Source organism: Vigna unguiculata, chromosome 3, assembly GCF_037176805.1.
Source record: "Vigna unguiculata cultivar grain cowpea cultivar isolate G323 ecotype 2 chromosome 3, ASM3717680v1, whole genome shotgun sequence".
NCBI lineage: Eukaryota > Viridiplantae > Streptophyta > Magnoliopsida > Fabales > Fabaceae > Vigna > Vigna unguiculata.
The window spans coordinates 65,505,435-65,526,050 of record NC_140794.1 but is presented as its reverse complement, the minus strand read 5'-3'; the positions used below and the strand labels follow the sequence as shown (position 1 = coordinate 65,526,050).

The window sequence follows — 20,616 nt, the reverse complement described above, 5'->3', positions numbered from 1 at the left end:
TCGAATGGAAAAAGGTCAAATTGTAAGTGGGAGGGTCTGAGTCTGAGGTAAAGGAACAGAAAAAGTAAATGAGTTAGTAGCAGTAAAAGCTCCAACCGTACAATCTTCTCAGACAGGCATTGGCTTCAGACACCAACGCTTAAATAGTTTCATATACAATAATACCAATAATAACTATTTCCTCTTTTGTCTTTAGGACCTTTTCTTTCTCTCTCCTTTAGTTTATGGATTTCCGTAAAGATGTCAGAGACAAGGGCTGCCAGAGAGGCAGCTTAGTCGCAGAAGCAGTAGCAACAGAGAGGTGCAGTCATAATAGGAGCTGAGAGAGAGAAAGAGAAAAAAAAAGAAGAAAAAAGTGTTTGTGTGTGTGTGTGCGCATTTGTGCATTGGCATGCAGCTATGTAATCAGAACCATTAGTTTATTACTGTAACACAATGGTTCCTGAAATAAATATACCTACTCTACACCAAGGGGCAAATGTAACAAACAACAAGCAATAACCCCATAAACACTCTCCTCTCCTCACATTTCTCCCCAACCTGAGAGCCCTGAACCTGAAACTGTCCTCTCTTTAACTACACTGTGAGGTCTCAGTAGCTTCTGTTTCATTTGTTACTATCACTCTTCACCCTTTGTGCTCTTTGATTCCTTTTTACTCTTTTCATTTTTCCTGTTCTTTCCCATTCCCTCTGCTTGATCATGAATGGAAGGAACAGGTTCCCCTTCACTCCTTCCCAGTGGCAAGAGCTCGAACACCAAGCCCTCATCTACAAATACATGGCTTCAGGTATCTCCATCCCCCCTGACCTTCTCTTCACCATCAAAAGAACCCACTTGGACTCTCCTCTCTCCTCCAGGCTCCTCCCTCACCACTCTCAACACTGTAAGTCCATCTTACATTTCTGCATAATACTCTCCACAAAGTTTCAACTTTTAATCTCTCTCTCATACACACACTATTTAGACCCTCCATCACTAACATCGTCATTATTGTATTCTCCATACCTAAGGTTTTAAAGAATCATTTTAGTGCCTAGATCAAGGTTTTCGAGACATGCAATTGCAATTCTATTTATCTATAATGTCTTGCAACATCAGCTATGATGTCTTGAAAGATTCTTTTTGTGGATGTTTGTGTTGATTCTGGTTTGTTTGGTGTGCATGCAGTTGGGTGGAACTATTTGCCGATGGGATTGGGGAGGAAAATAGACCCTGAGCCAGGTAGATGCAGGAGAACAGATGGAAAGAAATGGAGGTGCTCAAAGGAGGCTTATCCAGATTCAAAGTACTGCGAGAGGCACATGCACAGAGGGAAAAACCGTTCAAGAAAGCCTGTGGAAGTTTTGAAAACATCACCAACGACAGCAACAACGATCACAGATGCCTCAACCCCCACAATCTTATCAATCACCAAAAACAGTCCTGCACTCTCTCCAACCACTCATTCTCTCTCTCATGACACTTACCATCACCACCACCCTCAACATTCCCCCCACTCCTTCCTCTATCATCATCCTTCAAGACCCTCTTCCGGTGTTGCTTTGTCATTTCAAGACAACAGTGCCCCCTTGTTTCTCGACACTGCTTCTTGCTCTCAGAATAACAACACTGACTGCAGGTTCTTTTTTCTGATATCTAAAAGCTGTACTACTTCACACTTACATATATATCCACACACATAACATAGCTCTTCTTTACATAACATCTCAACAAGTACTTGCAGCAGAAAATAAATCAAACATCTATCATGTTTGGTTCGTCCAAGAGATTTATATCTTTTCTTTTTTTGCTAAATGAACATGATGCTGCTTTTTCTAATTAGTTTACAGACACTTTAAAGTTAACATATTTATTATAGAAATTTTAGAATCCGGAAAGAAATTTGATTCTGTTATCTTTTTATAATTTAGACCAACATGTAAGTACTTATTATCATTGAGTGATATGTGAGTGATTCTCCTTTTGTTCTTGGAAAAGGAACAGGTATGTGTATGGACTGAAAGAGGAGGTGGATGAGCATGCCTTCTTCACGGAACCTTCTGGAACAATGAGAAGCTTCTCTGCTTCCTCGATGGAAGATTCATGGCAACTCACACCACTGACCATAAGCTCTTCTTCCTCATCGAAACAGAGGAGTTGCTCTGGTTTGTCCAACGACAACAACGAGTACTCCTACCTGCAACTTCAGAGCCTCAGTGGCAACAACTCAAAACAGCCCCAGCAAGATCAGGGTTGCTACATATCAGGAACTGGCAGTGATATAAAGTGTGAAACTTTCATGAAACTTGGGAAAGAAGAACCTCAGAGAACTGTTCATCGGTTCTTCGATGAATGGCCCCCGAAGAGCAGAGGATCATGGCTAGATTTGGATGACAAATCATCCACCACCCAGCTCTCAATTTCCATTCCCACTTCTTCCCATGATTTTGCAACTTTCAGTTCAACAACCCAACGAGGTAATGAACAATGACTATGACTGTGTGTGTCTTTCTTGTTTTTTCATGATGGGGTCATAAGTGGCTTGGAAATTATTTATGAGTGGCATTTTTTGTGTTTGCAGATGGTTGAGTTAAGCTTTGAATAGTGGGGTCCTTCAGTCCTTGTACTTGAATCAAAGACCAATAATGTACTTACATGGTGGGGTTCACATTATGTTGTGATTTGTGAGGTCTCTTTAATATTGCTCCCCCTTTTTCTATCTGTTTTCAAATGTTGTTCAAGTTTATATGTGTTTCCATGAAGGGATCCAATGTGTTTGTGTGCTATTTGCTTTCCATGTTGTTCTTCTTTCTTTCTTTTTGCTCTCTCATTCTCTCATTGACTACCCCATTTTCTGTTATTGTGGTTTGAGCTAACACTCAAAGACAACTCCTTTTTTTGCTTATTCATCATTCTCTGCCTAAGTACAATGTTTTGGGTGCTTTATGGTCCCAGGGATTTCCCTGTTTCTCACTCTTTCAAACTTGTTCTTTCAAATCTTTCATTACATATATAATTGCACTGAAGTTCTAACTCTAATCACAAAATAACACCGACAGAATCCAGTATTATGTTTAAGTTTTGGTGAACAAATAAGACGCATTTGTTTGTAGAAACAAAATGAAAAGGTTTGGCAAAAGTGATTTTGTGATTTTGGTTAAATTCATTTGGTTGGTGTTTTTGATGGGTTGAATGATTAAGGTGGGGTGCATGTGTCACTGTTCTGTGTGGACAACATCCCAATGAAATAGTGAGATGAGAGAGGAATGATAGTTACATCAAAATAACTACATTGTGAAATTGTAAAATGCACTGTTTAATGGGAATAAATTCATTAGGTACTGTTATTTTTGACGTATAACAAATTTGTACACATAGTTTACCTCTGTTATTTTATCTTTTAATTTCTTTTTTTCTTACAAATACAAAAATTAACTTTTGTAATAATTAAAATATCCCTAAATATAAATTACCAACTTGTGCAAATGTTGTAAAGAAAACATTTTCCTTCATTTTAATTTCAGTCGACCACGTAGGAAAGGTATATAATGACTATCTAAAATATAATTTTAAACACGATGACACAATTTATTTAAATATAATATAAATAATAATTTTGTGTATAATATCTTCAAGTTATATATTTATTAATCTATGTAATTGTTTAAATTATTTGTATATTAAATATTTCATATTAGTTACAAAATTCATATCATTTACGTAAACCTTAATTTAATCAGACGATTTTTAAAGGCTTAACTTAAAACTTTAAAGAAAAATAAATAGATTTAAATTTTTTACATAAGATCCAAGTTTTTAAAAATTTTGTTAAAAAATTCGGTTAAAAAAATTATATAAATAAATTGAAGGCTTAAGCCTAATTATTTATTTAGTTTTTATTATTTAGTTCTTCTTAAAGAAATTAAGTTTATGTTCACGTACCTGAAATTGGTAATATTTTTTAAGTTTTAAGTTTTTACACTTATTATTTTTAATCTTTTAGTATTTCGATAAAAATTAAAAATAATGTATACAAAAATTTGGAGGCATTTTTTGGGCCTTAAATCGATTCTGGAATATGTCATGTATTAAAAAAATTTAAAATCTAAAAGATGCCATTGGTTAAAAAATATTACATATCAAAACCTGGAAACACAAAAGAGAGATCTCAAGATAGAATATAATCTAAATTTTGATTTATAACCTCTCTCAAATAGCATTAATATCGAATCAAGGAAATGAAAACAAATAGTTATTAAAAAAAAAAAATAGAGGACTACACTGATTTATTTTTTCTGAAGAGACTCAAATTAATAAAAAAAATTAAAAAATTAAAACAAATAAAAAAACCTCAATATAAAAAACAAACTATTATTAAAACCTTTTTTTTAATCTCTTCCATTACCCACCATTGGACCCTTATTATTTTACCAATGTACATTTTATCTTATCTTTATCTTATCTTCTTCCTCTTGTTACCCTAAACCCTATGAAATCTTTCACCTTAAATTAACCTTCCAATTTAAATATTTTCTTTTTCACCCGTTCAACCTCCACCTCTCCTTAAATTCTGAACAATTATTATTTACACAACTACGAAAAATTGTGAATTAATGAACTACCACAATGACGAAAAAAAAATTCATTTTTCTCTCTTTTCTCTTTCTTTTTATTCTCCATGCTTGTTTACTTAACTTGACCCTACTTTACTAAAAAAAAATCAACAAAATACCCATCCCAACTGAAAAAACACAGAGGATAAATACAATTAGTTTGTTCGAGATAAAAAAAAAAAAAACTTGAAGAATGAATGGAACATAATAACGCGTGCAATTAAAAGGCGAAAAAAATAGCCCAAATTTTAATCCCATCGAATCCTGAAACATTAGTTTCAAATATGGAACGTGTGTATTGCATAAAAATATCATTTGCAATTCTCGTACGCTTACAGCTAAATAAGAGAAAAAAAGAGAAAAAAAAGAAGAGAATATTCTACTTTTCAAATCTTATTATATTTTATTTATTTATGCATTAAATTATTAAATATCTGAGAAAGTTTTTACACGTGGGTAGGGTCAAAGGAAGAAGCTTGAACTCTTTACAAATATATTCCCTGACCTAACCAAAAAGACAAACTCCACAAATCACTTTTATTTAGACAAAATAAGTTCTAATTAATTATTAATCACATGCGTACGTGCTCCTAATATCCCATGATTTAAGAATGGTATTATATAAATAAAATATAAATAATTTCAATATAACATTTTTTTCGAAAACTAAAGTTTTAGTGACTAAATATTAAAAATTCAAGAATAAATCTACGTTAAGTTAAAATAAAAAGTTTGAAAATATATAAAAATGAATGTTGATAAATCCATCATCTAAACATTTGGAATAAAAGTAATATCAATCTTTAGTGAATTCAACTCATACTTTATTAGAACTTGAAAAAATGATTATTAGAAATCTGAGAGAAAAAAGAAAAGAAAGTGATGAATAAGTTTCACTAACTCTACCAATAACTACACCAAGCAACACTACATAATCTAACTCTACCATGTCCATGCATTTCATTTCAGTCATATTTGAAGACATAATGTAATGCATATTTAGGAAGAAGGTATGATGAAGGTGTATTTAAGAGAAAATTTGAGAGTGTAAAAAGTTGGAATCTTTGGTGAGATAGAAGGTGAAAAAAGAAGCATGAGTGTTGTTGTATTAAGTGAGGAAGTAAATAGTGTGTTGCAGAGTGCAGAGTGTTGCAGAGAGTGTGAGCAGTAATGAGTAGGGACAGAAGCAAAGAAAGAAAGGTACACTTATTATCCCTTTTCTTTCCATTCAACCATCTCTTCTGACTCCCTCTGTTACCACTCACTACCCGACATTCAAACAATCACTCTCCAAACCAAATCACATTATTATCATAGAAATGATAGGTTTACATTTAAATTTAACTATTTTTTTATTATTTTCATATGTTACAAATTAATTTATTTTGAGTTACAAATTATTTTAAAAATAATAAAAAAGGTGGTCGATGTAAGTGTTAATCTATCATTTCTAATATTATTATCTTAATTCTTGTTATATCTCTCTCATCACATGATTAATTTTTCAGTCAACTGTGTTGTGGATTTAGGTGAGACAGATCCTATTCAATAATACAATTTAATGCCTTGTCTGTTTCCTTCCTCATATTAATGCTGACCCAAATCTGAAGAACCTGTCTCTTTGTTTTCTGTTTTTCTTTTTTTATCATGCAGAAAAACATGAAATGTGTTTGAAAGAATGAAAAAGTTAATTATTATAAAATTTAAGGAAGAAACTTTGTGCTTGTTCTTTTTATCGAAGCTGCATTGCTACGAAGAAAAACATGAAATGCACAAGTGAGATGAAACAAGAACACTGTTATGTAATCTAATTTACGTATATGACGTAAATATAATCTATCATGTTATGCTTATATGTTATCTGATATAAAAATAGTTATAAAATAAATACTTCAAATAAAATAATAAAATGATTATTATTATGTTATAATAATATTGTTATTAACTATTTAAGTTAATTATAATGTGACATTTAATAAAAATTTATAACAATCCTAATTAGCATAATTATACTACAAAATATATTGTTACATATTTAACAATAAATATGAATAAATATATAAGTACATAAGATAAGATGTATTTATATTCTTTTATTAAAAAATTAAAACTAAACTTTTAAAATATAATTAAGAATTCATTAACCAAAAGGAGCTACAACAACTATTCTATTTAAAAAGACAAATAGTTTCACTGAATATCTCTCTAATATGCATTATTTTTAGACAAACAAAAAATAGTAAGCTAGTATAAGTATAATTAGTCATGTCTAAACAACACATATCTTAGAGTTATCAGAATAGAAGTGATAAGGTGATTCAGTGGCTAAAAGGAAAAGAAAGGATGGGAAGATTGTGGGTTCAATCCCTCTTACTAAAAATTTGGAGAAATAAGGTTGGTTTGGTAGAGTTTAGAAAGAAGTATAGGAGAGGTTGTGGGTTTAATTCCGCTTGTGAAATAAAAACTACGTAACCTGTGTGTGTATGGTGATTATTTTTCCCATTCATACAAAACTATATTTATTTATTTTAACATTTTATTTAATTTTTCAATTTTTCAAAATTCGTATTATTTAAATTTAATTATTTTTGTAACATCAAATTACAAAATTATTCTATTTTTTCACCAAAGGTATTTTGGTAACTTTGAAATTCTATCTATTTTCACAACTTTTTTATCTATCATATCAATTAAGTCTCTCACTAACTTTTACAAACTTTATCTCCAAATCCATCAACTTCACCCTCTAATCTACTAAAAAAACACACATTTCTATCTCCTCAAATCCATACAAATTAATCTTCACACTCTCTCCCAAATTCATCTTGGCAAAGGAAAACAACCTTAGAGATTTTCAGAAGACATGTGTACTCATATTATGCACCTATCATACTATCTCACACTCCCATGGAGTCTACTTTCGTAGAACAATAAATTATGACCAATGTTCTCCAAAAGTATGATAATCTAAATTTCTTATGCATGCATGTTTCGATTCTTATATTGAAACACCAAATTGTAGGAACCTTTGTCAAGTTTTACAAGTGACAACTAGATACTTTTCTCTGTATAAATTGGATACTGTTTAGGATAATTTTAATATGGTACTTTTTTATTGGAAGTCACTTGTACCATTAACATCCACAAGATTCATAAATTAAAATTTTTTTGTGTAAACAAAATGTAAATATTTTATCTTAATTTGTATTTTAAAATCCATTATATTAAATGTAATGACTAAATAATATTTCTTTTCTTAAAATAATATTTAATATCTATGTAATTTACAAATCAATAAGCAATAAATAATACAATAACTTACTTAGCACATAGTGACGATAAAAAATTCTTTCTTGTAGACTAACGTTGTGTTCCTTTAAGCTTATTTTGCAGGATGAATGAATTTGGTAAAATGGATTTGCGAGATGAATGATGTTCATATTAACTTATTTGAGTGAGTGTGTGAAGACAAAATTGTGAGATACTTTCAACTCCTCATCTTGTTAAAGTTGTGAAAATTTTTAAAGATGAACTGCGAGCTTACCATTATGTCCCTGTAAGAGTCATGTGCGGGTGAAATGTGTTAAAGGGTGTGTTGTCTTGTGTTGTGTGAGTTAGTGCATATCGATTAATGAACTGTATTTGGTGTGAGGTGAATTTGTGAGGATCTATTAGTGAATTGATCCATGTATGTGTATGGTTTGTTTATATATATATATATATATATATATATATATATATATATATATATAATAAATAATAATAATAACGAATAATTATAATAATATATTAATTTTAATTATAAGGGTAAAATAATAATCTTATATTTTTAATTTATTAAACTTTTTTTATTTGTCATATCCGTCAAATTACTCACAATCGAAATCTTCATACCAAAATCTATTAATTTTTATCCTCAAATCATCCACTCATATCCATTCAAATTCATCTTTTCACTCGTTCCAAAATTCATATATTCAAGAAGTACACCTTAAAACTTAAAAAAAAAAAAACAAAACTATAATAAACACAATAAAGGAAAAACCAAAATGAAAATTACATATTTTATAAAATATATTACAAAATACCAAAATCAATTAAGAAAAATGTCCAATGAAAATGTAGAGACCCACAATTTTAATCCAGGTGAGTGATACACATTTCAACATTTCTTAATATTTAATTATAATTTACTTTTAACATAAGTGTTATAGTCATTTTACACATCGTATTTAAAATCTATAACAATATATAAAAATATATATTTTTTTATGTCTACATTTCAATATTTCTATTTTATCATTAATTATTATATTTAAAATTAATTTCTATTTTAAAATCTCTTTTATTTTTAACTATTATGTTCACATTTTTTTTACATATTTTATTTTTTAAATTTTACATTTAATTATATATTTTTTATTCGTCTAAACTCAGATTTGTATGAAAATAAATGAAATGCGAATATACAAAAGAAGATCGCTACGAATGAGAGTCATGGAGATTTTAACTGCGTATTTTGAACTTGACTAAAATAAAATATAAATACCCTAAGTTTCACTTCAGCGCAAGAAATGTATGGAACCCAGTACAAGTGTTGAAGGGCTTGGAAAATTGGAAGGCAGAAGATAGAAGAAGGGTATCACGGAACACAGAACACAACACAGCAGAACACAGCAAAGTGTGTCTCTTTGGGGTTGAAAGGGGAAGCTAGAATGCCCATCAGATGGTACGAGCGAAACAAATCCCATAATTGTTTGCTAATTTTTGTTTTTGCAAAAGTGATTTATGGGTTTTGTTTTCTTAGTATTTTGCATTGGCAACCCAGCCAAGGAACCATGGTGAACAGCCAAATCCTTAATGAAATTTCGCAGTGCGTTGAAACCCTTAACGGCGTCAAAGAAGGAAGATGCAAAGCCTCCCTCACATTCTACAGACCTAATTTACGAGGTTACCTCTTTGCATTCTGCCACCCTTTCTTGTTTTTGTTTCGACACAACAATCTTATTCCAGACACTGTGGGACATTAACATTATACATGTATTTAAATGTCAATTCGAATCTTGATCGTTACGAAACAGAATAATCCTTTCAGTTAGACCCAACTTCATTTTCGTTCATTTTTGGGGTTTTACTTTTCTCTGAAATCCTTTCTTTCCTTCTGATTTTCGCAGACCCGTCCACGGCCATTGATTTCCCTAGAGATTTTCTGGGGATTTCGATGCTAGAGCAGCCCAACAAATACTACTTCATCATTCGCGGCCAGAAGATTGTTCTGGAGGCCGATTATTCTATCTTGACTATAATGGAGAAACTCCAGTCCTACAAGTCCAAAGTGGCCCTTCATTTCGAGGTCCGTTTTGTTTTGTCAGTGCCATGGCTTTTGTTGTTTTTGTTTTTGCTCTCTTAGTATGTGTTGGTGGTGCAGGGAGCGCTGTATAAATTGGGCGACTTTCAGGTTAGAGTGATTAAAGTTGTTCCCAATCAAGCAGAAAGTCTCAGAGGAATTATGATTGAGGTGATTACCTCTGGAAATCGTAGTTAGTGATAATACATGTTTGTTGCATGTTCTTGATGTCGTTATGATATGCTGAACCAAGGTTATCAACAGTTGATATTGGAAAATGGAGGAAAACCAAAATTTTGATATACATGTAGAGGATAGAGTTGCAGGCAAGTAGCGAAAGTTACATAATAAACAAATTATTAGTGGATAAAAAGTTGAGTTTAATGCAGATAAAAAATAGCATAACATTAACTCAAATGTTTAGTTCTGCATTTCAAAATACTGATGGAACCACTAAAATGAGAGGGGGAGTGGGGCATTGTGACTGAGGGGGAAGAGGTCACTTGTACCACCCCTTGGTCACGAACTGTTATGTCTGTTGCGGCTGCACGAAATTGAGGGATAGCTTATCATGTCTTTTATGTTAAGAGACTGACTACATTCTCCTGCGTGATTTGAGAATTGGCTGCATGAATAGTCTAGCACTCATATGTAACTAAACTTATGATTGTATTGATGAAAACAAATGAGATCAAATAAAACGGAATGGATCATAATGAAATAAACCTCGTTTTCATTGTCTGTTTTGATATGTTATGGTGAGTGGAACAATTCCCATTCCTTCCCAAATTGGGAGGGAAATCAAACTAAACAATGGAATAGGTTCCATTACTGTTCATTATATTCCATTCACGTTTTACCAATCCAAACTATGGAATATGATACCTGTATATTTCGTTTCCCTCTATTCCACCCTCTTCCATTAATCAAACATATTAAGGAGTTTAGTTTCTTTGGACGGAGAGGAAATGAGGATAGATTTTTAAGTTCTAATGCATATTCTTTTATTTGATTTTTTTTTAAATGATAGATTAACATAACTTTAGTGATTTAATCTTTTATCTATTTTTATAAATAGTCTATAACTTTTTAAAAAAATTGTCCCCTTTTCTTTTTTGAGTGAAGTCTATACTCCTTTATGTAAAATCAAAGGAGTTGAGTAATAAATCTTTGGACTGTGTTGGTTTATTCACTTGGTTATTCACTTGGTTATTCACCTCATATATCATGAGAATTGTGTGTTATTGACAATCTTCATCATATTTGTTGTAAGATTATCGTTATTATTGGAATGAAATTCATGTCTGGGATTTCAATGGAGTGATGCATCTTGACATTTTTTGACATTTTCGATTGGAGGTGATGTGCATGATGCTGGTGCACACTGTGAATCCATCTGGTATGCGTGATGATCTGTTAGGATGGCTACAATAAACAAGTAAATTTGTAACTAACAGAATGTAAATGAATAAAGAAGAGACCCAATACTGTCCCACTGTAATGTAGTTATTTTTACTTTGTGCCTTCTAGTTGAAAATGCATTACTGATAAATTTAACTTGCTCTTAGACCCAATGAAAATTTAATTATTATATATGAATTCAAAAGTTTAACATTATTCAAACATATGAATACTAAATTTTTATTCAAAACAATTTAGCTGTGTTATGACTTGCATTTGATCTGGCTAGTCTTAAAGATCTCTTTCCTTACAAAATTGATATTTTTACTCTCTCTACCCCTTTAGATCTGATGTGAAAACAGGCGAGACGTTTTAATTTCAGTTTAGAGAAGAATATTGATGTCATACTTAAAAAAAATTAGAATATGAGTGATAAGTTATGGAGTTGATCATCATAGATTACCTTGATAAAATAAAATTTGAGTTCTTACAACTCAAAATTCCAAAAAGGTTTTCACAAAGAAAAATCTTATTTTCTGTCAAAATTCATTTATCTCTATCGTATTACAAGTGCATCTTTTTTATAGGATGAATTAGCAATACTTTCTTAATTCCACATTAATTTTCAATAAGTAATATTTGATATCCATTGGTAATTAACTCCCACTAATACAACCTTTAATTCTCATTATATGGATCATTGTTTTTCATATTTAATTAAAAAGATAAAAATTACAAAGAAAAATTAAAATATCTTTGACATCTTCATGATCATATCAAGAACATATATTATCTTTTGTGTAGAGGAGGTTTGATGGATCTTCCTTAGTTCTGCTTTCCTTCTGAATAAATATTCAATGTTAATTTTTGTGCAGATTGAGTATCTCCCTATTTCGTCAGTTGAAAAATCCAAGCACATTATGGAAGATTTCATTGATTTGTGGAAAGAAGTAGTGTCTAAAAAGTCATTAGCGGGTCAGTTCGTGCATACAGAACCAAATTATGCAGAATATGGACTTTCTGACAATTATACTTGTCAGCATACTGCTGTTCAGTATGCTGCTGCGTTGGCCCAACTAATTCAATCTTCACAGCTACGAAACTAGAACCTTGTAAGGCTTTCCTTTCTCGTTTATTACATGAAAGTTGAAAGATCACTCCTTTTTGTGAGAGGGAATTTCAGATTCATATAAGGTGTGGAGTGGGAGACTGTGTTGATACTCCTTTCGTGTATTATAGTCATCTAACGCAACGTATACATTGCGCTTCTCTAGGTACCAAGAATCAGAATGTGAAATTTAATTGACAAAATCCTTTTTTTTTTTTTTTCTATTTGTTTCCATAGTTATCTGCAGAACAGATAATTTCAATTGGGTGTTGATTGGAAGAAATATTTCTTAAAGTACTAGATCCTGCCCCCAGCATATTTCAGATTCTGTTTTGTCCATGAATTATTTTTTTGATTTGGTTCGTGTGACAGTGGTAACATAGGTCAGCTAAGGAGCGGTCGATTCTGGTACGTGTCAGTTATTAACTTTCAGTGAAACTCTTATCATGCATTAGTGTTTTCCAGAGGATGTCTTCCATTTAGTCATGACATGTTATGTAGTTAAATTAACATATAATAGTATTTTTGTGATACATTAAAAAAACATTTAGTCATATTATTTTACAAAGACAAAACATTTATTCATGTTATTATTTTACAAAGACAATACGTGGAGACATTCATCACGATTCACATCATATATATGCATAATAGATGTTACAAAATGCAACATCGCATTATTTGGTGAGACAAATTATTCGTGTGTATATATATATATATATATATAAGAAAACACTATTTATCTATTATTATCATTGTATTATATTTTAAAAATCTCCTTAGTGGAGAGACTAACTAGTAATCATAAGCTCTCGTAGGTTATAAAAAAATTGAATTTGTCACTCTTAAGGAAATGCACTGATGAAATAATTATAAAATTGAATGGTTATTTACCTCTCAATGATTGAAGTAAAACAAGTTTAAAAATGATAATTATATTAAATTAAATTAATGAAATTTGAATATTTTAATTACTAAAGATAAAATTCATATAAAAACATCATTTGTGGGATTAGTATATCTTGTACATTTTTTTTGTCATGCTTGAGTTTTTTTCATTAACTAAATTTTCAAATGATTTTTTCTTTTACTTCATGTGAATATATATCTCAATTTTTTTTTAATTTAAAAATTATATTAAAGAATATTAATATTAAATTATAATATATTTAAATTTAAATGTAAATCAAATCGATAATAATACTATAATATGTGATTTTTTTCTCCACAATTTTTAGTAACCTAAACAATATTATTTTGAACAATGGAAAACTGTGTTCGATTTTTTAAAAAGTATTAAAAATAATTTGAATCATTATTAAATATTGTAGTTAAAAAATCATATATATATATATATATATATATATATATATATTATGTAAGAGATATGGAAAAATAAGAATTACATGGAGTAATTAGAATTTATATCAAATGAATAATTATAGTTAAAGATAATTTTAAGGAAAACAATGTGTACATCAAATAAAAAAAATACTCATATTATACTATAAATAATTTATTATTTTATTTAAAGTTTTATAAAATATAATGAATTTTTAAATATACTTTCTATCAATAGGAAGATTACTCAATATATTCACTAAATTATAACATTCACAATTATGACACTGATATGAGGTGACTGACCCAAATAGAAAAGTTACATGAACAAAAGATGTTAGCAGTTTCCAAAGGGTTATAGTTTGATAAATATCTTAAAAAAAAAACAATTTTAATTGTCAAATTGAAAGATATTCAATTCCTTAAATAAGCATATTTAACAAGCAAAGATCAATCGAGTTTAAAAGATAACCTGTACCTGCCCGGTCCAGTGACAACTTGGCCCACTCTGGTCTTCCAAGATATCTCTCCTGGACGAGATATCCGCGTTAGTGATGAAAACTCGCGGAATATTCGATAAAGTATAACATGGTAACAGTAAGTTAATTATATTTTCTTATCTGATTTATCAGCAGGACCAATATTTAATATATTATTAATAAAAACTGGTCTAACAAGATTACAATATTTTATATATTATTAATTATTAATAACCAATAAGGTTTGAGTTGTGTTCTCTAGTTTTTGCAGTTGGTGTTTTTCCAGGAGAAGTTCATTTGGTAATCATCTCGCGGTGGTGGTCTCTGCCGTTCTCTTTGGTTGCCTTCGGTGGGGTGCTGAGTGCGATTGTTTTGATTTCCGGAGATTCGAGTAGAAGATCTCTTCTGGTGTGGCGTGACGCATTACATCTGTAGCAATGTGAGGTTTAGACTTGAAGAGACCTTTCATCTTTTCAAAGTATTATGTTTAATCTTTCCTTTTGTCTCAAATCACACACTCTGGTTTGGTTAGCGTTTGTGATTCTCAGGGAGTGGAAAGAAGGGACAAAATAAGAACCAGATAATCTGGATATTTTAATTATTTCCAAATATAATGCTTATTTATTTATTTACTTTTGAGATTTTGTTGGAGAATTATGGAGGAATTGAACATGGATACAAGAAAAGGATGAGGTAGAGGATTGGGATTTTACCTAAAAATAATACCAAAAAAACAACCATTTTTTATTGTAACTGCCCTCAATATAAGCACCCGGAAGAGGTGATGGCGCAGGTCAGAACTCTGATGGTGATGGCCAGCGGCCAAACTAAAAAACTGACACATCTACATTACATATTTATCCCTTTTCTCTTTTCTCTGTCATCGTGTGGGACCCACGATCAATTTTAAATAATATAAAATGCCAGAGTAGCAATGTCAAATGGGAGTTTTCGATTTAAGGATGTCAAACTAACATTTTCCTTCCTTCTCTCTGTTTTCATGGTTGCTCATTCACTCTTTTTTTTTTTTTTTTTTCAGTTTCGGATCAGCATTACACTTTCATGGATTCAGAGCCTTCTCCGCAAGTCAAAAGGAAGGTTTGCTTTCAATTTGTTCAACACATATTATTATTATTATTATCAATATTTTCAATGCAACAACTTTTTTACATCACAAAGTAAAATTATTTAATCTGCTGTTGTTATTGGCATTGCAGCATAAATTTGCACCAAGAGCACCACCCCGTCTTGTTCCAAAGAAAGAAGTTAAAACGTATGGATTATTTTGTTTGATGATAGTTTATGGTGTAGTGCAGCTTGATTTAATGCTACTCTTTTTCTGCTTTTGCAGTGAAGTTATTGAGGATGCTGCGGCTGATGCGAACCAGGCTAAGGATCTGCTGCGGCGTTTCAATGTATATGTGACTTTAATTTGATTGGTATCTCATAATTATTTTACTTTTCTGTGATTTTATATATCCCTCTTATGCTGTGTAGGAGAGTGCTATGAAGGCAAGGAACAAGGTTGAGAAAAAAGGTTTGCTATGTTACTGAAGTTCTTTGATTTGATTGTCTTTGTCTTTTTATCTTCAGCATTAGTTTTCTGACCCCGTTGTTTGTTCTTTTCGCTGTTGGAAATAAATCATGAAAATAGATGTTACCTCTCATAATAAATCCTGAAAATGAACGTGCACACAAATGTTTGGAGTTTACTTGACTGTTAAATAGAGAAGCACGATGAAGAAATTGTTTTAAGAATAGTAGGGTGAGTAACCCGTGACGTGGAATATTTAGATTGCCAAACCTAGGGATACCGGGAGATATTCAATATCACGGTCTGGTACACTGACGGGTTGTCATTACTTTTTTGAAGTTTGTTTTTTTTTTATTTGAAAAGCAGTAATGTATATGACTAAGTCTGTTACTCGGCTAGTTTATTTTGATATTTTAGGAGATTTGTTAGCATCTTTAGTTTATGTATCATGATGGTAACAAGTGCGTAGCCTCAATTTTTTCATTCCCATGTTTACCATACAACAGATGTCAATTTTTTGTTCCTTTTTTCTTTTTTTCTATATTAAACAATCTCTGTTGCCCACTCTCACATCTGTAATACTCTGAAGTTCAACTCCTTAATCATAGGTCGTATATTGTGTGAAGCTACTGTTATTCTCTTTAATTATTATTACTCATGGCAAAGAAAGTTACTACAAATAACTTCTCTGACACCTCGGGGAATTTTTACTGAGAATATGTTTCATGCCTTGCCGAATTACCGGAGAATCAATGAGTTAGCATTTACTCTCTAAAATGTTTGTTCCCTTCCCACGGATGTGTGTACAAGTTCCTCGGACTTCATTGATTGAATTGTTGTTGAAGTAGCGTAATTTGGATACTTAGTATATAGTCTGTCTATGTATAGATCTTATAATGAAGCTTAACACGACTCCCTTTTCACCTAGGCAAGTGTAACATCATGTTCTCTGTTTTCTAAACTGGCGTAGTGCATATTTATGGTTTGCAGTGTCAGCTTCACAAATTGCTTTTGGTTATGGTGGTGAATCAACTTCTTTGAAATCATATGGTATTGGCAGGGGTGGGAGAAGTGTCAACATCAATCAGAATTCAGCATCTAATGGTATGCCACCATTAATACACTTTCATTTAATAGATTTGTACACGAACGATCCTTCCTCCTATTAACAGTATTCCCGTGATGCTTTAATTGCAGTGGTGGCCGAGAAAGAATACACAGAACCATGGGTAAGTATTCTGAATGAAACGAATATGCTCTCTAATTGATGTACTGTTTTATCTTCTGTTTATCATTAATCGATGTAATTGTTCTTGCTTATTTTTGTTCTGAAGTATTGGTTGTTGGATTTTGCTACAGGACTATTACAGTAATTATCCAGAAACTCTTCCTTTGAGGAGGCCATATTCTGGAAATCCAGGTATAATTCAAGAACTATCTTGCAAAAAGGAAAGGAAGAAAAATAATGAAGTAAAATTGATGGAAAACTGACTGATTTCAGCTAGTTTTTTTAGTGAAAAAACTTGTTCGGCTCATTTCCAGAATTAACAATTTTAGTTACTAAGCTGTTCACCTTTTTCTCCTGACTGGAGTTAAGAACTTTATTTCATTGGTACTTTGAAAGTAATGTTAGATTATTCTCGGAACAAAAGGATCATAAAGAACATCAAACTCTATCGTACAATAAATTATTCTCAATATATTAAGAGTCAAATGCGGAAGCTTACTAGATTAGCCTTTAGGAGTAACGTCGATGAAAGAGTGGCACCTGATCTTCTAATCAGAATCAACGAAAGATTTGAAGGTGAGTTTGTGAGACGATACTGTTCTCTTTCTAGTAGGTTATCCCCAAAAATGTCCAAAACAAAAAACACATATCTAATGTCTTATTTCTTTATCTAAAACTGATTAATGAAATATCAGTTCTATATCTTTGCCAGTAGACAGAGATCCCTTAACATGTTATTGAACAGTCAAATTTAGTGAACAGTCTAACCCATCACGGACCATTCTTCAGAAACCCATAAATTATAAATTATCTATAAAATTAATAATCATATGCAATATAATTGATACTAACAAATAATATAATTTATTTATTAATGTTAATCCATATTAATGTTATATTTATATAATTTTATTATATAATTATTATGGATTAACATTAATCAATAAATTATATTATTTGTTAGTATCAATTATATTGCATATGATTATTAATTTTATGGATAATACATAATTTTTGAGTTTATGATGAACGATCCGTGATGGGTTAGATTGTTCCGTGTTGAGTAACCTGTCGAGAGGTTTCTGGTCTTTGCAGGTAAGGATATAAAGTTGATATCCCATTAATCAGTTTTAGATAGAGAAATAAGACATTAGAGTTGTGCTTTTTATTTTGGGCATTCAGTCTTTTGTGAATAACCAACTAGAAAGAAAGCAATATCGTCTCACACATACTTCCAGATCTTTCGTTGATTTCGATTGAACAATCAGGTACCACTCTTCCATCTACATTGTCTCTAAAGGCTAATCAAGTACGTCTCCACATTTTGCTCTTAATATATGGGGAAAATTTATTGTATGATAAGGTTTGATGCTCTTTATGATTGGTTTGTTTTGAGAATAATTAACAATTGATATCATAGCCAAGGTCACGAGTTTGATTCCTGGAGAGCAATTGTTAAGGGGAAGATTGTTGTGGGTTGCACAATTGTCTCGTGATGGAGACCAAGTGATGGCATCAATTATTCTGTGACGAAGGTCAAGTGAGTAGGGTCATAATCGAATCATGGGACTTAGACCCTTATATATGCTCTTAAGCAAAAAGAGTTATTGACCGTCTTTTAACGTAACATTTTTTTTTTTTTTTCTGATAGAGCTTCTTGATGAAGAGGAATTTGGGGAGGCTGCAGAGTCCAGAACATACAATGAAGATGCATCAAATTCAGCAATCGAGTTAGGCCTTTTGGTAGGTAATCTGAATTTTGAGAAATTAAATCGATCAATTAAATTTCTTTTAATCATTTTAGAATAATGTTTTGAACAAATTGTTGGTAGGAGGAAAACCTAGAGGCAAATATGTTCCTGATTAAATTGCCTTCAAAGTTGCCTATGGTTATACAATCAACTACTGATGGAGGCAAAGATGTTAATGCGAAGTCTAAACCTCCTGGGGGTTCAAAAAAAGTGGAGAAGCTTTATGAGTTGAAAGACTTACCATCTGGCTTCATGGGTAAAATGCTGGTATACAAAACTGGTAAAATCAAACTCAAGCTTGGCAATACCCTTTATGATGTAAGTATGTTGCATTCACTACATAAATTACAGGGTACAGATCATAGTGTTATTTTATCAATTTTTAAATACTCAATAATGTATTATCAACAAAATAAAATTTAAACATCTTCAAAAAATTCATATTGCAAGAATGGTATTGTCATCTTATGTGACATACAAAATCAACTTTACTGTATTACTTTTTGAATATTTATCCAACTCACCCTTCCGTAAGTTAAATGAGTAGTACAAGGTTAATTGTTAAAATGTTAAACTGGTGCAGGTTTCTTCAGGTATGAATTGTGGCTTTTCCCAAGATGTGGTTGCTATCAATACGACTGAAAAAAATGTGTGCACCATTGGGGAGATAAGCAAACATGTTACAGTAACCCCGGATATAGATGGCATACTTGACGATTTGTCTGATTTGTGACTAATTCAAATCATTTTTGTTTTCAGATAGTTTACATTTCTACATATATTTATGAATTTGTTGAAATGATGTCATAAACAGTGAAATGAGAAGAAATAAGAAAAATGAGCATGAAATTTTATCTGTTGAAACGGGACCATGATTCACAGAACTTAATGTAGGAAAGGAAGGTAGAAATATTTTTCAATTTATATAGAAACAGTAGATTGAAAAAAAAGAACCGGGGATTAATGATTTTTTTACTGATTTTATACTTTTTAAAAATTAAAGTAAAGTAAAATACGATTACCATTTAATTAAAAGTAAAAATATAATCTTTTATTTATTTTTTAAATCAACGCTCCTTTATAGTTTATATGCTACTTAAACTATAATTAAATGTGTAAGGCCCGTTAAGATTGCTCCTTATCTTTCAGTCCTAAACTAAAAGGATTGTCCTGGTAAGTGGGCCTAAGGGCTGGTCCAGTAGATAAAACCATCATTCGTTGTCCTAAGCCTCACTTTTCACTCATTTTCACAGAACCTAGGTCTGCAGCAGTCAACCCTTCTGCTAGGGTTTGTTCACTGTTACGTTGAGCTAAGGGAGATTGCTACTTCACCCCTATAGTTTGTCCTTAGAGCTGTTGTACCCGTGGTTGTGCCGCCAGGATCTCTACTAAGCTTTTTCAGGTACGTGGAAGTTAGAGTTTTCGAGTCTTGAATGATTTTCTGGCTGGGTTGATGTTTGTTGGATATTGCATGAACTGTATGTTTGTGATGAATGTGTGAACGATCTTGGACTGTTGCTTGGGTATGGATATGTGACTGTTGCAGGAAAGGCAGTGGCGAGATCTGTCAATCCCGCCCAGGCTAGGGTAACTCGCCCAGGCGAGACTTGCAGGAGCAACCAGAGTTTCGCGAACCCTCGCCCAGGCGAAGAACTCTGGTGTTGAGTGAGGCCAGTCTCACTCAAGCGAGGGCCACTCGCCTAAGCGAGGAGGAGTGAAGGCCTGGAACGCTGTTGTGGTCTAGCCCAGGCGAGGGGCGAGAGGTTGTCTCGCCCAGGCGAGCCAGGACTCGCCTAAGCGAGCCTGCGAGGAAATCCCAGCATTTGTCGCGATC

At 31.8% G+C, this 20,616-nt stretch overlaps 3 protein-coding genes across 7 annotated transcripts; all 3 read left to right on the top strand.

The window, feature by feature from the left end:
- The first annotated feature begins 259 nt into the window (after nt 1–259).
- LOC114177461 (growth-regulating factor 1-like) lies at nt 260–2,766 on the top strand. Of its 2 annotated transcripts, none has more exons than XM_028062806.2 (4): nt 260–884; nt 1,169–1,619; nt 1,979–2,457; nt 2,562–2,766. In XM_028062806.2, exons 1-4 carry the CDS (start codon nt 701–703, stop codon nt 2,567–2,569), a joined length of 1,122 nt encoding a protein of 373 aa, XP_027918607.1. In that variant the 5' UTR covers nt 260–700; the 3' UTR covers nt 2,570–2,766. The 2 variants fall into 2 exon arrangements, with proteins under 2 accessions (XP_027918607.1, XP_027918608.1); XM_028062807.2 differs by having other exon boundaries at nt 294–884; nt 1,985–2,457.
- A 6,321-nt stretch (nt 2,767–9,087) lies between these two features.
- LOC114176000 (mediator of RNA polymerase II transcription subunit 20a) lies at nt 9,088–12,749 on the top strand. Its single transcript, XM_028060876.2, has 5 exons — nt 9,088–9,322; nt 9,401–9,543; nt 9,768–9,946; nt 10,022–10,111; nt 12,217–12,749. The coding sequence occupies exons 1-5, from the start codon at nt 9,309–9,311 to the stop codon at nt 12,445–12,447; spliced, it is 657 nt and encodes a 218-aa protein (XP_027916677.1). The 5' UTR covers nt 9,088–9,308; the 3' UTR covers nt 12,448–12,749.
- Nucleotides 12,720–19,646, top strand: LOC114177028 (uncharacterized). Of its 4 annotated transcripts, none has more exons than XM_085671412.1 (12): nt 12,720–12,857; nt 14,541–14,708; nt 15,309–15,367; nt 15,487–15,542; nt 15,621–15,684; nt 15,767–15,806; nt 16,794–16,907; nt 17,001–17,032; nt 17,163–17,223; nt 18,683–18,774; nt 18,864–19,100; nt 19,366–19,646. In XM_085671412.1, exons 3-12 carry the CDS (start codon nt 15,332–15,334, stop codon nt 19,513–19,515), a joined length of 882 nt encoding a protein of 293 aa, XP_085527538.1. In that variant the 5' UTR covers nt 12,720–12,857; nt 14,541–14,708; nt 15,309–15,331; the 3' UTR covers nt 19,516–19,646. The 4 variants fall into 4 exon arrangements, with proteins under 4 accessions (XP_085527538.1, XP_027918057.1, XP_027918056.1 ...); XM_085671411.1 differs by lacking the exon at nt 12,720–12,857 and adding an exon at nt 13,919–14,387 and having other exon boundaries at nt 14,532–14,708; XM_028062256.2 differs by lacking the exon at nt 12,720–12,857 and having other exon boundaries at nt 13,918–14,713.
- The last annotated feature ends 970 nt before the right edge of the window (nt 19,647–20,616 follow it).

Excerpts from the sequence above, each read along its gene's own strand:
- LOC114176000 (XM_028060876.2), top strand. Across the intron at positions 9,544-9,767 it reads CTACAGACCTAATTTACGAG|ACCCGTCCACGGCCATTGAT; the intron begins GTTACCTCTTTG and ends TGATTTTCGCAG. Across the intron at positions 9,947-10,021 it reads AAGTGGCCCTTCATTTCGAG|GGAGCGCTGTATAAATTGGG; the intron begins GTCCGTTTTGTT and ends TTGGTGGTGCAG.
- LOC114177461 (XM_028062806.2), top strand. The coding sequence starts at position 701 with ATGAATGGAAGGAACAGGTTCCCCTTCACTCCTTCCCAGTGGCAAGAG. Across the intron at positions 885-1,168 it reads CCCTCACCACTCTCAACACT|TTGGGTGGAACTATTTGCCG; the intron begins GTAAGTCCATCT and ends GTGTGCATGCAG. Across the intron at positions 1,620-1,978 it reads AATAACAACACTGACTGCAG|GAACAGGTATGTGTATGGAC; the intron begins GTTCTTTTTTCT and ends TTCTTGGAAAAG.
- LOC114177028 (XM_085671412.1), top strand. The coding sequence starts at position 15,332 with ATGGATTCAGAGCCTTCTCCGCAAGTCAAAAGGAAG. Across the intron at positions 17,033-17,162 it reads AAGAATACACAGAACCATGG|GACTATTACAGTAATTATCC; the intron begins GTAAGTATTCTG and ends ATTTTGCTACAG. Across the intron at positions 18,775-18,863 it reads CAATCGAGTTAGGCCTTTTG|GAGGAAAACCTAGAGGCAAA; the intron begins GTAGGTAATCTG and ends AATTGTTGGTAG.